This window comes from Xenopus laevis, chromosome 9_10L (assembly GCF_017654675.1).
Source record: "Xenopus laevis strain J_2021 chromosome 9_10L, Xenopus_laevis_v10.1, whole genome shotgun sequence".
Taxonomy (NCBI): domain Eukaryota; kingdom Metazoa; phylum Chordata; class Amphibia; order Anura; family Pipidae; genus Xenopus; species Xenopus laevis.
Genome location: NC_054387.1, coordinates 27,409,983 through 27,426,265, shown reverse-complemented (window position 1 = coordinate 27,426,265; position 16,283 = coordinate 27,409,983). Strand labels below are relative to the sequence as shown.

General features: G+C 38.7%; 1 protein-coding gene across 7 annotated transcripts in view; it reads right to left on the bottom strand.

Annotated features, from left to right (window-relative positions):
• The window catches only part of aatk.L (apoptosis-associated tyrosine kinase L homeolog), a 105,564-nt gene that overhangs the window by 23,216 nt on the left and 66,065 nt on the right, over positions 1 to 16,283 (bottom strand). For 6 of the 7 annotated variants that reach the window (XM_018235074.2, XM_018235075.2, XM_041576032.1 and 3 more), the window contains exons 3-5: positions 10,065 to 10,206; positions 7,833 to 7,912; positions 3,295 to 3,413 (exon numbers count right to left, since the gene is read on the bottom strand). In XM_018235074.2, the coding sequence (XP_018090563.2) occupies positions 3,295 to 3,413; positions 7,833 to 7,912; positions 10,065 to 10,206 (341 nt within the window). The remainder of the gene's footprint in view (positions 1 to 3,294; positions 3,414 to 7,832; positions 7,913 to 10,064; positions 10,207 to 16,283) is intronic. The other variant, XM_041576031.1, reaches the window with a different exon arrangement.

The following is a 16,283-nucleotide window of genomic DNA, read 5'->3' as shown; positions in this document are numbered from 1 at the left end:
AGGGGACCTTTGCATCTCCCTGGGTCCCTAAGTGGTACCTCCCAATAGTGGCCCTACAGGGCCACACACACACACACACATATATCTATATATCTATTCCTGAAGACAGCCCGAGTCCAGGGGCTGAAACATTGAACAAACCACTTGTTTTTTCACTTTGATTAAGCCCTGAGCTGTGCGTTTTTTTTTTAAGAAGTTCTGTTAATTAATTAACCAGCACCCAGGCATTTGTCTTTTGCTGCAACTCGTTAGTCCACTAGATGTGACTACAGACTATATATATATGTGTGTGTATATATATATATATATATATATATATATATATATATATATATATATATATATGTATATATATATATATATATATATATATATATATATATATCTATGTATATATATATAGAGAGAGAGAGAGAGAGAGAGAGATATAGATATATCTATATACATACACATACATACAAGTATATATATATATATATATATATATATATATATATATATATATATATATATATATACACACACTTTCAGAGGCAAGAAAAGCAGCACTGCACGCTACAAGAGGAAAGAGATTTTCATTCATTTCAGCACACACTTGAAGATAAGACCATAAACTGATCTCGGGGGTGGGTTATTTCAGTACAGGGGAAGTTCAGTCTTCTGTGCCAGTGGTACCACTGTCAGTGGTACCAGGGCCTGGCAGTTTGGGGGGGGGGTTATCATTTTTAGTGATGGATTTTGGATGAAAGGGCATCTTACATCAGGGCCGGAACTAGGGGTAGGCAGAGTAGGCAGGTGCCTAGGGTGCAAAGCTGGGGGGCGCCAGGCACATACCTGCTCTGTCACCTACCCCATGTCCGGTCCCGTGTCTTCCCGACTGCTGCTGCTAGTCTGTGCGTAAATGCGCCATGGCCGGCCAGGTTACCTAGGGTGCCTGGCTGGATTGGCCCGGCCAATCTTACATAAGTGCTTCATTGTGTTCAACATTGCCCTGCAGGTCTATATATAGATCCCACAAGACTCGGGTAACAGAGAATGCTTTATTATTGTCTGTGCTGATGGGTGGAGCAGTGTCCTGGCACAGCATATTGTGCATATTTTACTAGTTCAGGTTAAGAGTACCAACATGCGTTTTCATGAAAAACAAGGTCATTGGAAAGGGTATTAATACCCTTACCAGGTGGCCAGAGACCCAGGGCACAATCAGGGATACAAATTCATAACATGACCATATTGGCCACCCTATAATAATCCACAGTAGCAAGGGAGTACTGGTGCAGGCAAAATGAGCACCAGTAGTTAGGCTGCAACAACCCCAACATTCTCTCAGCATTGGATCTCCAGATGTTGCTAGACTACAATTTCCCTCATTCTTCAACCTAAAATCAAGGGTTTAAGTATTTGTAAGTTCTAGTTTGACAACATCTTGGGGCTGACAGTTAAGATACAGGTGGTAATGAGACCCAGTGTTCTATGCATAAGTGGGGCCAGCCTTTGTGGTGAACAAAAAGTGCAGCTGCAGTATAAGGAGGCATACTACTGGGAAAAATATGGTGTTGTAACTAGGGTTGAAATAGTATTTTGTATTACCATGTCAAAGCAACTCTGGCTTTAGGAAACAAACTAATAAAAGTTATTCTTCCTGAAGATTATATAAGTACTCCCATATCTGAGAGATCCTTTGTTAGAAAGTGATTAATAAAGGCAAGTGAAATTTTTACCATTTTTCTCAACAATAATGCCACTGGAGGCCAGCATTTCATATAAAATCACTAATATTTATTATTAATTATTATTAATTATTATTTCCGAAACTACAATGGCAAGTCCTACATGTATGACTAAATTCCATGGGGCAGCAAAACACATGCTTATATGTTTTACTAAATATTTAACCCTGTGAGTGTCTGTCAGTTTCTTGTGAGCAGGATATCAGGTTAGCCCACCAACTAACCTGATGAGTATACACATGCATAGACTACCTTGGCACCAGAGCACTTACAGAAATGGCTTACCAAACATATAACCCACTGAGTGCAGGACAATTTCCCACAAGAAGGTTAAAAAGTTGTCTTGTGATCTGCACTAAACAAACAGGAAACCAGAAATATACAGTGCAGCTGAATGTAAGAGGTTAAGCAAAAGCAGTGTGACTAATTACATGTTTCAGTACAGGAATGGAATTTATCATCTATAAATCCTTTATTCATGAAAAGCATCACTGCTAATCTACTAATCGTGTTTTTAGTATACACAGCTCTTCATTCTTCCAAATAAGAGCTTTTATACTAAATGTTTATAAAATAACACTCAAAAACACTGTATTCAGAAGACCCCTGGTTCTAAGAATGCATTTGTATTTAACGGGATTCTGTCATATGAAACTATGTAGTTAACAAAATGCATCAGTGAACATCTCTCCGGCAGAATACAGCATTGAAATCCAAAACAGTTTTTTTTTCATGTTCATTTTGAAATCTGACATAAAGCTAGACATGTTGTTACATGTATGACTAAATTCCATGGGGCAGCTTATATGTTTTACTAAGTATTTAGCTTCCCAGGTGCTCTCAGCCATGTGACCTATGGTATGATAAACTTCAGTCACCCTTTACTGTTCCACAACAAGTTGGAATGATATCATAGGCATAATATAGGCAGGGAACATGAAAACTTGGTTCAATAATAACATTTTAAATAATAGAATTAATTACTTGTAATGTACACAGGGCAATTTAGTAATAAAGACTATACCATAAAAATTATGACAAAATCCCTTTAAATATAGTGCTAACCAATTTTACAAGAATATCCAGTTATTTGGTTAATCATCCATATATGAGAGAACAGTGCCACTGCATGGCAGAACATGCACTTGTACAATTTTTAATCAATTAAGGGCAGCGAGGCACCAAAGAAATCACTGTATGACTGCCTAGAATTGCATGTACTGTACTGCTCTAAGCACTTAAAAGATACCTACAGTAACTTTGAATATAAGAGATGATGATTGTTATTACGTGAGCAAAGCCATAAAAGTGCACTGTGGGATATGAGAATACACATAACGGTGCTGAAAGACATGGCCCCTTTGAAGTAGTGTGCAGGGACTTAATGTAATCATTTGATTCTAAGAATACCCCCTATTTGGATTGCCTTTGTTAACTTGATGTTTGAGTGATTAGGATGTTCCTGGTTCTACACATTTCTGCAGGGTATTGGCTGGGGTACTAAGATTTTCACATGCTGTGCCTTTTACTAGTGGCTATTATAATCAGTCCAGTCCATACATACTTGTAGGGCTGTGTCTCTTCTAGGAACAGCATCTGCTCCTGCACACTGGCACTGACCTTCAGCTCCTTCACCACCACCTGGGTGCTGCTCAGACCAGAATTTATCTCCCCAAGCAGGACCTGGTGCAGAATATAAACAAAACTTAATTTATGTGTCTATTCACCCATGCTCACTTTTCATCTACATTAAAAGGCAGTACACCCCCTTTTTAACATGACTTCAATGAATATACTGTTTGTCTATTATTTTGTTTTTGTTATTATTGGTTCTTACAAGCATAACATAAAATCACATTTAGAAGCCCAATGAGCTGATCTTTATTTAAAAGTCTGAAGCTGGTCATACATTGGCTAACCCATACAGTAACCAACCAGTTGGCCCATGGTATTGTATGATTGGCATTACACATGCATGGCCTCTTTTCTATTGTTCCATTCGACAAGCTGCTTCACTTCATCTGGCGAAGCACCATGCACTAAATGGTTATAGGCAACAGTACATTTAAAAATGAAAAAGCCTTTATTTACTTAATCTAGAGAAGTACCATACACAGGCAGACATCAGCAGATTGCATTTTTAAACAAATTTAAAAAAAAATTTATTAGTATACACTGAAAAAAAAAACACCAAGACAAATTAAACAAAATCACAAAGCCTTTATTAAGAAATAAAATATCGATCTCGCAGGACCTAGCAGTATATCAATGTAACAGATACATCTCATAGTTGGTCACGAGAATTGTATAATTATCATTGGGATAGGAGTGGGTGAGGGATGTTTAGGGTGAGGGGGGAAAGGTCAATTAAGAAAGAAGAAAAAGGGGGGGGGGTAGCCAGAGGGGAAATAGATATATAAGTGATACCTTCATTGGAAAAAAGCTTTGTATTGTTCCGTTGTAATTCTAGCCACCTCCACCAAGTTGCTGTGAAATTTGCGTTTTGTTCTTCTTCTATGAGAGTTCCCCCGAAAACATAAAGCTCTTCTATTTTTGTGAGCCAATCCTTTTTTGTTGGCACATGTTGTGTTTTCCAATGTAAAGGAACATTTTGCAGCATTTAATAGGTAGGGTTCTAGTGATTTTTTGAAGGCAGAGATAGGGCTCTCTATATGGAACAACAAGCAATATGCAGGGCTTCTGTCTATATTGAAATTTAGGTTTTCTTCAGATAGAGAAATTATCTGATCCCAGTAAGGTTTTATCTGTGGGCATTCCCAAAATATATGTGTCATGTTGCCTCTTGCCCCAAGACACCTCCAGCATGTTTTAAATGACAGTGGAAATATTGACTTCAGCTTTGCTGGCGTACTGTACCATTTGGTAAGGATTTTATAGTTTAGTTGCTGTATACGATTGCATCTAGAGCTGTATAATAATTTTAGTATTAGGTTGCCAATCTGCTCCTCTGAGAGTGTGAGTCCTAAGTCTGTGTTCCATGAATAGATGAAATTTAAGTTATGTAAACTGCCTGTTGCTTGCAGACATCTGTATATCATGGTGATGTTATGTCCTAGTGGGTCACTAAGTGCGCAGTATTTTTCAAATACTGTCAGGGGTCGGGATAAGGTACAGCCTCCCAGTGCTCGGTAGTAATGTATAATTTGTGAATATTTTAAGTGGTCTGCAGGAGTAAAGGGTTTAACACTGTGGAATTTTTGCTTAGTGACAAATTCCCCCTTTTCTATAAAGTGTAAAAGTTGTAGGTTGCCCTGTATTATCCACTTCTGGAAAAATCCTTGGTCTAGGCTTACTGGAATCGCTGGGTTATTTAGCAGGGGTTTTAATGGCGAGGGATGTTTCGTTAGGGAGTGTGGGGTCTTAAGTGTGTCCCAGAGTGTATACGATACCAGGGGTTGATCTTTATGTATTATTCTCCTATGTACTTTATTAATGCACGGTAGACCCATGCCCCCTTTTCATCATGACCTATTTAGTATTTTCCAGCTTATCCTAGGCATCTTTCCTAGCCATATAAATTTGGTAAGTATAGCCTGAATACTCTTAAAATATGATATTGAAATTGGCACAGGTAGTGCCTGAAAGATTAATCTGCCCAAACCAAGAAATTGGGTGAGCATCCCAAGCGTGTAGGTCCTTTTTTAGTTTATTTATGAGATCTTGTAGGTTTATTTCCATCCAGTGTGTAATTTTTTCATATTTTTACCCCTAGGTATGGTAGTACATTTGTTGTCCACATGTATGGGAAACGGGGTTTCAGCTGTGTTATCACTTATTGAGGCAATGAGCTATTCAGTGCTATAGATTTGATGTAATTGATTTTTAGATTACTTAAACTCCCAAAGTCTTCTAGTGCTCTATCAAATGCCTTTTCAGCGTCAGTAGAAAGGAGTAGCATTTTAATTTGTCTCTGCTTAGCTATATAAAAAAGGTTTAATAGTCGTGTGGTATTGTCACGTGCCTCCCTACCTGGTACAAATCCTACTTGCTCTGGATCTATGAGGTACAGGATAAAGTTTTGCAGTCTGGTAGCTATTATCTTGGCAAGAAGTTTAACATCCCCATTTATTAGGGAGATAGGACGGTAGTTACCAGGGTCCACATGTTCTTACCGGGTTTCTGTATCAGTGTGATATGTGCCTCTAGGGACGCAGGGTTAAAATGCTTATTATTTTTAATGTCTTCTAGTGCCTTGGTAAAATGTGGTAGAAGGGCCCCTTGAAATGTTTTATAATAAGTTATATGACAGCCATCTAGTCCTGGGCTCTTGCCTGTGGGGGTGTTGTTTAGGGCTAATTGGACTGTTCTAATGCCGCAATATCTTTGTTGTGTTAGATTTGTTCAAGTAGCCTTGAATTGTGTTTGTGGCTATATGGTTTGGGTATTGGTGCGGGTCTTTTAATTGATAAAGCTTAGCATAGTATTTCTCAAATGTATCTGTTATTTTGTCAATTAAGTAGTGTATTTTCCCTTTGGTATCTTTTATAGTTGTTATATTGTTTTTGGTTTGCTTGCTCTTCAGTTTCTGCATTTGTCACCGTGCTCATAAAATCTATGCCACAAAATGGTAATAGCTCTTCTCGTGAAGGTGTCAAATGTATTATTCAGTTCTTGCCTGGCTATTGTGACCTCAGCTAGTACTGTTCCCAATGCAGTCGTTTTATGCTGCGTCTCGAGGATCCGTATCTTGGAGAGTTGGGCATTTTGTTTATCTGTTTTAGCTTTTTTTAATTTTGCCCCTATTTATTTCAGGTGGATGGTGGTGGTGGACCTTGGTGATTGTAAGTACAATGCGATAGGCACATGGTCTGACCAGGTGCGATCATGTATTTGGAGGAAAGTACTTCTTTCAGGCTATTGTGGGACACAAGGAGGACGTCCGATCGCTTTCTGAAGAGGAGCGCAAGCAGAGTTTCGGTAAGTTATTTCTTAATAAAGACTTTGCGATTTTAAAGTTTCACTTGTCTTGGTTGTTTTTTTTCAATGTATACTAACAAATTTGATGATACCGGTCCTTTAACACAGGAAAGCTTACATCTTAAATGAAAGGCATGTTCAAAAATGTCAGGACTGAAGGCTGGAGGGGTTGGTTACCTTCCAAACACTTTTTTTAGTTCAATTGTTTTCAGATTGTTCACCAGAAATAAACACTTATTTTCAATTCGTTTTAAAGTATTATTTATTACCGTTTTTCCAAAATATAAGTTTAAACTTCAATGTTCTTGTCTCTGGTGTTTCAGTCTGAAAGCTCAGTAATTCAGGTGCAGATTCTGAACTGTTACCATTTTCTACATTATTTGATACATTTCTCACAAGCAACTATTATATCAATTATTACAGCTTCCTGGAAAGATGGGCACAGCAGTGCAAAATGTAGGTATTTAAAGGGAAACCATGCGCAAAAAACAATATGCAAATAAATATGCACTGTGCAAATTTTATAAATAACCTCGAAGGAATTTTGACTATTGACTAGTGACCAAAACACAAAAACTGCTGCTGTTTTTTCCCTACTGTCTGCAAAGGAAGCAGTGTTAGTAGCACTTGGCCTTCAAAGAACAATCCTTGTCAATTAGTAAAAGGTCTTGCTATAGCCCTAGGTGGGAGAGATAACAGAGCAAAGATGGCAAAACAATAAAAGATTTACATTTATGAAACCTACTAACACAGATATAATACAGGTGTGGGATTTGTTATTCAGTTACCTGTTATCCAGAAAGCCCCGGATTAAAAGAAGGCCATCTTCCATAGACTCCATTTTAATCAAGGAATTCAAATATTTAAAATTGATTGATTACTTTTTCTCTGTAATAATGAAACAATGCCTTGTACATGATCCCAACTAAGATATAATTAATCTGTAATAGAGGCAAAACAATCCTATTGGGTTTGTTTCATGTTTAAATACATTTTAAGTAGATTTAATGTATAAAGTTCTAAATTATGAAATCATCCCTTATCCAGAAAACCCCAGGTCGCGACCATTCTGGATGATAGGTCCCATACTTGTAAAACATTTCTGCATTGGAACAATTCTGTAATAGTTTGTATAGCCTGCAGAGGTAGCAAAGGAATACTCACCTTTCCAAACCAGCCAAGACCAATCTCCTTCAGGTAAAGCAAGCTCTGCCTTCCCAAGTTTGTGGATTTGAGAAGCTGAACTGTAGAGATTAGAAAGATTAAATTGTGTATGGGATATGTTATCCAACACAATATATTAAAATACATTGTTATCAGGTACAGGGCCTTACATTTCAAATACAGTAAGGCCCACAGTCTGCTCTGTCCCAGGCCCGGATTTGTGGAAAGGCCACCAAGGACCGAGCCTACGGCGGCAGGATTTTAGCTCCAGATGAAAATCATCGGGACTGGGTGATGAAAGTCAGCGAATTTAGGGGTACCCTCTACGTAAATGCAGCCCTGACAGGCAAAATAAATAGTGACTGTCTATGGCATCATACAGCTGCCCATCTGGCACTTGTCAGACTCTAAAGATTGCCTGTCCGCACCAGACTATCACTTAAATGCTCGGACTGCAAATGACACTAACTACAGATTACATTATACAAATCATAGAATTATGAGAATGCTGTCCCTAATCTCCAGGTTTCATTCGTACTGAACAAAATCTGTGACATTTATGAGAATTGTAATATGTGGCAGTTTATAGCCAGTAATCAATCAGGTGGGGACAAAACCCATTGGATACTGGAGTTGATGTGGTCTTCTCCTGAAGGGTGTGCATAGATGGATATCATAGTAGAATGATCTGATCTTTGGCCCATTTTAATAAATACAACCAATGTCTAGAAATGAGAATTTGCTGCAACATATTGACACATCCATTGATGGTGATGGGCGAATTTGCAGTGAAAAAAAGGACGCCCATTGGCTTTAATGGCGTCAACTTTGATGGCGGGGCACATTTTGATGGCGGGGCACATTTTGATGCCGTCGAATTGTCGCCGGTGCCAAAATCTAAGTTTTGCAAGTTTGCAAGTTTGCAAATTTCGCAGGAAATTTGTGCCGAAATGAAACGGGACAAAATCGCCCATCACTATCCATTGAACTTTAACTTCCCACTGTATGCATATTAGCCAAGACTAGCTCAACTTCGCTTCACTTGGCGCAGTAACGCTAGCACAACTTCGTCAGCGTTCGGCGCCCTGGATGCAACTTCGGATTTTAGTGAATTTTGCGTTTTCCTGGCAAATCTACGCCTGGCGAAGTGTTGCGCTGTGAGCGAAGCCGTCGCTGGCAAATTTTCGGAGGTTAGTGAATTTGCCCCTTCATGTCTAGCTGGACCTATAAAATAGCTTACAATCGAATATCTAGCAAGTTCGTTTTTGTTGGCAGTAGAATAAAATAAAACATTTTGGGCCAGTTTCATGTCATACTCCCAATGAAGTCAGAAAGTCTGCAACCCAACATTGTGACATTTTGCCTCCTTCAAAGCTCCCACGCCTGACAACCCACCACCCTGCCCTTGAATTCCAGGGGTGCATAACGGACCCCAGAAACAAACAAAAGCATTGTAATTAGCCTGGCACTGCCGGTCACGCCTTCTGGAGATGCAAGACACTGGGGCCATTCTGTCTTTCATCAGCCCAAACTTGAATATGTCAGCTCCTGTGAAAAGATGCCCTTGTTCTCCGAGATATCTGTTCTTTGAGGGTTTGTCTTACACTCTCTGTGTCTGTACTCTCCCCCTTGCGCTGAGGCTTCTGAAAAATGATTAATTCTTGGTCCAAATTCCAATCCTACTCACATTTGGTCATGCAAAGCATGCATAGAGTTTCACAGCTTGGTACTGTATGTGATAAGCCCACCTCATGCAAAACAAGTATTGCTAACTCCTCCTGTGTTCTGATGCTAAACCACAATTAGTCAAGTTCTCTCGGGCACTCATACACACAAGGTATGTCTCACCCACCCAGTACAAACCTATGCATAGTAACATTAACACATCAATAAATGTACTGGTCCCCTTGGTTTTATCTCTGGACCTGCCAAATAGGGGCACAAGGACATAATGTAACACAGAAAACAGAAAAATCGAGGGTACAAGAGCAGATATATTTTATCCCTTGTTTCTCAAAAAATCTTTTAGTATTTAGTTATGAGCCACTAATATTTTCTTGGCCCCAGTGTGCCCTCTGCAAAACAAACTTCTGCAACCTCTGGCCATATAGGTTGTTATAGCATTGCAACAGCAAAAGGTATGGGTCCTACATCAATAACATATTGAAGCCCACAAGTTTCCCAACCCTGTGCTAGACTATAATAGTAGGTCACAGGTTGACCTATTCTTACCTGATCTCCCCGGCTGTTTGGACATTGGCACTGAAACTTCTGTAAGTGGAAGGACATAAACCTCAGGTCCATTCTGTGCAGCAGGAGAGCTCTGGATAGAGAATTCTGTGTTGTAATCTTCTCCTTCCACATTGTCAAGCTCCTAGGAGAAACAACAGCCACTTAAGGAGAAAGGAGAGGACGACAAGGATTTTGTCACAACCCAAAACTATAACACTTTCAGTGCAACTGGGCTGTATGGAGGATGTATTTGCATTCAGTATGTATATAAAGGCCCCCAGTCCTGAGGAAGAAAGCCTTTAAAGAGATACTGACACCAGAAATTGAACCTTTACATCTACCAATATTGACTTTGCATGCTTCTTATAATTATGCCATAAAGTATTTGCCCAATGCTTTTACTTACCTATCTAACTACTTGTGATGGCCTATATTTGTGCAGCAGGAGTCGTTAGCATTAGAAACTTTAACTGATAGGCTGAGATTGGACAGTCATGTTGGCAAAACAGTCTTTAGTTTTAGGAACTTCAACTAACAATTACTTACAAAAACAAACCGCTCCGCAAACCTCTCAGCATGACCTATAGGTAACTTTTAATGTACATTCATATTTTAAAAAGTATTTTTTTTGTGTCAGTATCACTTTAAATGTAATTCCACTGGTTTGGTTTTAGGACGGTACATGGTAATGGAATGTTGCGGACTGGCTACTGCAGCTCTTAGCTACACCCTATTTATCAGGGCAGTCCTAGCTGACATCATCCAGCTTTCACCGAGCTACCTCAAATAGGGCTTACCCTCTAAGGCAGACAAAGTATATTTGTATATGCTTTGTCTGCCTTAGAGGGTAAGCCCCACTTGTGTCCCATGCAGGCAGTGTCCTGGCAGGGCCCTAGGGCTGCAATGCTGCAGTGCTAGTGACTACTGATGTTACAAGAGGGCTAAATGTAACATATTACTTTGGTGCATAACAGAGATTGCACATGCTCCTTGCACTCAATGTACATGCTTCACTTGTTGTGATCTCATTGGTGCCTGGCTTTCCACTGCACTGCAACTGCCATAGGATCACCTTCTCCTAGTTTATGAACGATGCCAGCTTCTATCAAGAGTGGCATTTGCAAGCAGCCTTGGGTTATGTGGGATCTTTTGCCTTACACACACCTGCAACTGATTTTGTGATGCTTCTTGCTTGTACAGGTAACATTAACTTGAAACCCATTATACAGAAAGCTCCGAATTATGGGATGGCTATCTCTCATAGACTCCATTATAATTAAATTATTCACATTTTAAAAAATGATTTCCCTTTTTTTGTAATGATAAAACAATGAAACTTGTATTTCATACTAACTATGATATAATGAATCCTTATTTGTGGCATGCAATCCTGTTGAATTTATTTAATATTTTAAATGATTTTTTTTAGTATAAATGGAGATTAGTTATTGAAATGCAAAGTTCCTTTATCTTGAAAACCCCAGGTTGTCCGATTATGGATAACAGGTTCCATATCTGTACCTTATATGTTCTGCAATGTAACTAGAGTGATACAATCTCATGCGCAGCCATATGCTCCATATTAGTGAGAGAATGAAAATTCTAAGCAACTTTCCAATATGTATTAATTAAATGTTAAGTTGCTTTATAACTAACAGTTAGGCAGGTTAAAACAAGTTAAAAGGTTGAACTTGATGGATGTGTTTTTTTTTTCAACCTAACTAACTAAGTTATTTTACTAATTATTTATAAATGTGAATTGCAACTGAAAGCAGTTATCTGCCTTTCGTTTATGCACTCCTGGTTCTGACTCTTTATTTATCTTAACAGAAGTCAGCTCTTCTCTAAGACAGTTATCTGGCTGGCTTCTGTTACGTTGTTTCAAAAGTCAGAATCACCACTGAAGATAATAGCAAGGATCAGAAAGGTAATATTTGTCAGTGTGTCTATCTATATTTGTCTATCTCGAGCTGGCCATAGATGCAAAGATCCGATCGTTTAAATCCTTGAACGATCGGACTTTCCCATCTCCCGACCTGCCACTACCCCATTCCGATCACATAAAGTAGTAAAAGAACAGATCAGCCAATGTTCTGCCCCTGACAGCAATCAAACGAAAGTTATGTCCGACCAAAGCTAGTGACAGTCTCCCACTGAAAATCAGTGGCAATACATGCAGAGAAATTATCATCAGCCGACAGAAATCTTTTAACCTTGCCGATCGACCAAACAATCGATCTCCGTGGGACGAAAAATGTCGTGACTCTCCACACGCGGTCCGAAAATCATACGAATCGAGGATTTGTACGATCAGATCTTTGCGTCTGTGGACAGCTTTAGCGTTGCTGCCTTACAATCCTCTAGCTGTTTTGAGTCTAAGCTGAAGGGTTACAGGTTTGCAATCCAAGACCTATTCTAAGCTATACAAATAAATACACATTTGCATAGTTCAAGCAGTAATGTACAGTATAGACACAGTAAAAAAATATAAAGAGTAGCATGTACAAGTTTTAGGATGCATTGTATAGGGAGGTTACCCACCTTGAGGAACAGAGGCACATACACACAAATATATTTCCTGAGTCATTCATTCACAGATGCAAGTCTGTACATCTGCACAGATGTATAAACACACAATGGGGTGCATACACATATGTGCATAGAACCAGGTATAACATACATTCTGCAAACTATTAGGCATGCAAGTATAAATGCATATATGAACATACCTGAGTCCTTGGGTATGCACGCTTATTTTCATGCAGCAGATAACCACAGACTGGCAAGAGGACATTAGTAGTGCATAAAACCAGCAAATACAGGGTCTCATAGTCCCAGTGGACAAAATCCTTTCTACATGTGCATACAGGCAAAGACTTTGGCACAGCTGCACAAACGCCCCTACCTCTCTGTGCCTCCAAGACAAGCCCTTAATCCCCAAAGCTGCCCCAGCAATTAAATAGGAAAGCGTCAACATGTCAGTAGTGGGGTGATGGGGAGCAAGGGTTGCTTAACACTGCCATTACACACCGAGTCATCCAACTGCCACAGCTCTGTCAGTCTCTGCTTGGCACATTAGCCACACTCTGCTGAACTGCAAATCTGAATCCAAAGACTGTGCTGGAAATGGGGGCGGCCAGGCCCTCACATCACATTTTCGTATAGAGCAGTGACATGCCATTTACTGCCCACACTGTGCCATTGTGCCACCCCAAAGCACGTGCTATAACAATACCGACTGTTCACTGCACGTTGCGTTTTATTATCCGGTCTGGAACAAAAGTTTCATACAGCTTGGTGACACTAAAAGTGACACAATTTTGCAGGTAATAAAATCAAAAACTATTATTTTGAAACAAATGAAAAAGGCTTTCTGATCAAAGTTTTTACTGTCTCAGAGAAGAAATACATGACTGCATTTGAGGTCCGAAGATTTTTCCCTTCACATTGCTGCAAATGATGAGAACTGCTGTAGATCTAGCATGGCAAGCTAGTGCATGTAGGGGTTGTCATACATTTTTTCATAAATAGAACTAAATCTGGTTCCACACTTTAATGTAAATTATAAAGAGGAATTCTTTCTAGGAAAAACTTTGATCAGAGTCAGTGGTTTAAAGAAAAATAGCTTGAGATCAACCTAAAGTTGTATTTAGGAAGGCGAATAACTTAAAACAAATCCTAACAAATAACCATGGGAATACTAGGAGAGAAACTGGGGAAATCATGGAACACACGTGGGCAGGTTTTTCCCCTTGCTCACTATGTAAAGCATGTAAATATGGTAAAAAGAAAAAAATCCTTTATCTCTGAAGTTAACAAAAAAAAGAGTTTAAGATCAAACAGAATATAAAATGTATTACAAAAAATGTCATATATTGCCTACAATGCCCATGTGGCTTACAATATGTTGGAAAAACTAACCGAATGTTCAAGGATAGAATAAGAGAACATGTAAACAATATAAAAAAGGGAAAGTAAACCATATTGTCTCTTAACACTTTAAAGAAGTACATGGGATGAACCCTAAAGGGTTAACCTATTTGGGTATAGAAGAAGTAAAAAATAAATGGAGAGGAGGAGATTTGGTGAAAACAACCCTCCAATGCGAGAGTAGATGGATATATACTCTAGAAACATTGACCCCAAAGGTCTAAATATAGACATTAACCTGAGAGCATTTTTATAAGTAGTTTTTAATAAGATGAAACATTTTTATATGTTCTGATTCCATATATTTATTCTAACCTATTTATGTCAACAAAAGAGTGATACCAACATAGGCGGATTTTCAATAAGGCTAGGGGAGGCTAAGCCTCCCCAAACCTGCCTGGCACATTAAAACAAAGTCACTCCGTTTCTGACTGGTTGATACCTTTAACATCGTGGAAACCGGTTCTGTTGTAAACAACTGCACTCTGATTGGATCTTATTCCTCATGGTTTCCCCAATCAGAATGCAGCTCTCTTGACTGACAGTAGAACTAGCCAATCAAGTCACAGATAAAGGTGGGAGTGGGGTGAGATTCGGATCATCGGAAGGCACTGCAGAAAGGACTGACAAGAAGAACCTCACCAGAGGTGAGGTACAGTACTATACTTGAAAAGCTCTAAAGGCTTAAACACTATCTGAAATAAAATAGTTTCTTTTGTCAAAGTTTTTTTCTGTCAACTGGCACCTATAATATCCCTATCTCCCTTGCTCAAATCTTGAATGAACTCTTTCCCCATGAAAAGCAAATTGTGCACTTGTTTTTTTTTTCTCTTACTTTGTTTATTTTAGTCAAAGGGGTGTTCACCTTGACATTAAAGGGATACTGTCATGGGAAAAAATTTTTTTTTCAAAATGCATCAGTTAATAGCGCTGCTCCAGCAGAATTCTGCACTGAAATCCATTTCTCAAAAGAGCAAACAGATATTTTTATATTCAATTTTGAAACCTGACATGGGACTAGATATTTTGTCAATTTCCCAGCTTCCCCTGGTCATGTGACTTGTGCCTGCACTTTAGGAGAGAAATGCTTTCTGGCAGGCTGCTGTTTTTCTTTCTTAATGTAACCAAATGTGTCTCAGTGGGACATGGGATTTTACTATTGTGTGTTGTTCTTAGATCTACCAGACAGCTGTTATCTTGTGTTAGGGAGCTGTTATCCAGCACCCCCAGCAGCCAAACAAAAGAACAATGGGAAGGTAACCTTCCCATTGTTCTTTTGTTTGGCTGCTGGGGGTGAAAAAGGAGGGGGGTGATATCACTCCAACTTGCAGTACAGCAGTAAAGAGTGATTGAAGTTTATCATAGCACAAGTCACATGACTTGGGGCAGCTGGAAAATTGACAATATGTCTAGCCCCATGTCAGATTTCAAAATTGAATATAAAAAAATCTATTTGCTCTTTTTGGAAATGGATTTCAGTGCAGAATTCTGCTGGAGCAGCACTATTAACCGATTCATTTTGAAAAAAATGTTTTTTCCCATGACAGTATCCCTTTAAGGGGCACATTTACTTAGGGTCGAATATCGAGGGTTAATTTATCCTCGATATAAGACTGTTGAAGTTAAATCCTTCGACTTCAAATATCGAAGTTGAAGGATTTACCGCAATTCGTTCGATCGAACGAACGATTAAATCCTTCGAATCGAATGATTAGAATGATTTGAATCCATCGATCGAACTATTTTTCTTCGACCAGAAAATTGTTAAAAAGCCTATGGGGGCCTTCCCCGAATAGTCGAACGATTTTTACTTCGAATCGTTCAATTCGAAGTCGAAGGTCGAAGTAGCCAAAAAAATCATTTGAAATGCAAAGTTTTTTTTATTCTATTCCTTCATTTGAGCTAAGTAAATGTGCCCCTAACTGTTAGTATGTTATACAATGGCCAATTCTAAGCAATTTCTCAATTGGCTTCTATTATTTATTTTTTATAGCTTTTTAAATATTTGCCTTCTTCTTTTTCTGACTCTTTTAAATTTTACATTTTTTTTAAATGGTCAAACCACCTAAAAAAACAAATGCTCTGTAAGGCTACAAATGTATTGTTATTGCTACTTTTTATTATTCATCTTTCTATTCAGGCCTCTCCTATTTATAAGGTATAAGCAAAATTCACTCTGGAGAGCCAAATTAAATTCAGTGTACTTTATTCAGACACAACATGTTTCTGTCCGAAACATGTTGTGTCTGAATAAAGTACACTGAATTTAATTTGGCTCTCCAGAGTGAA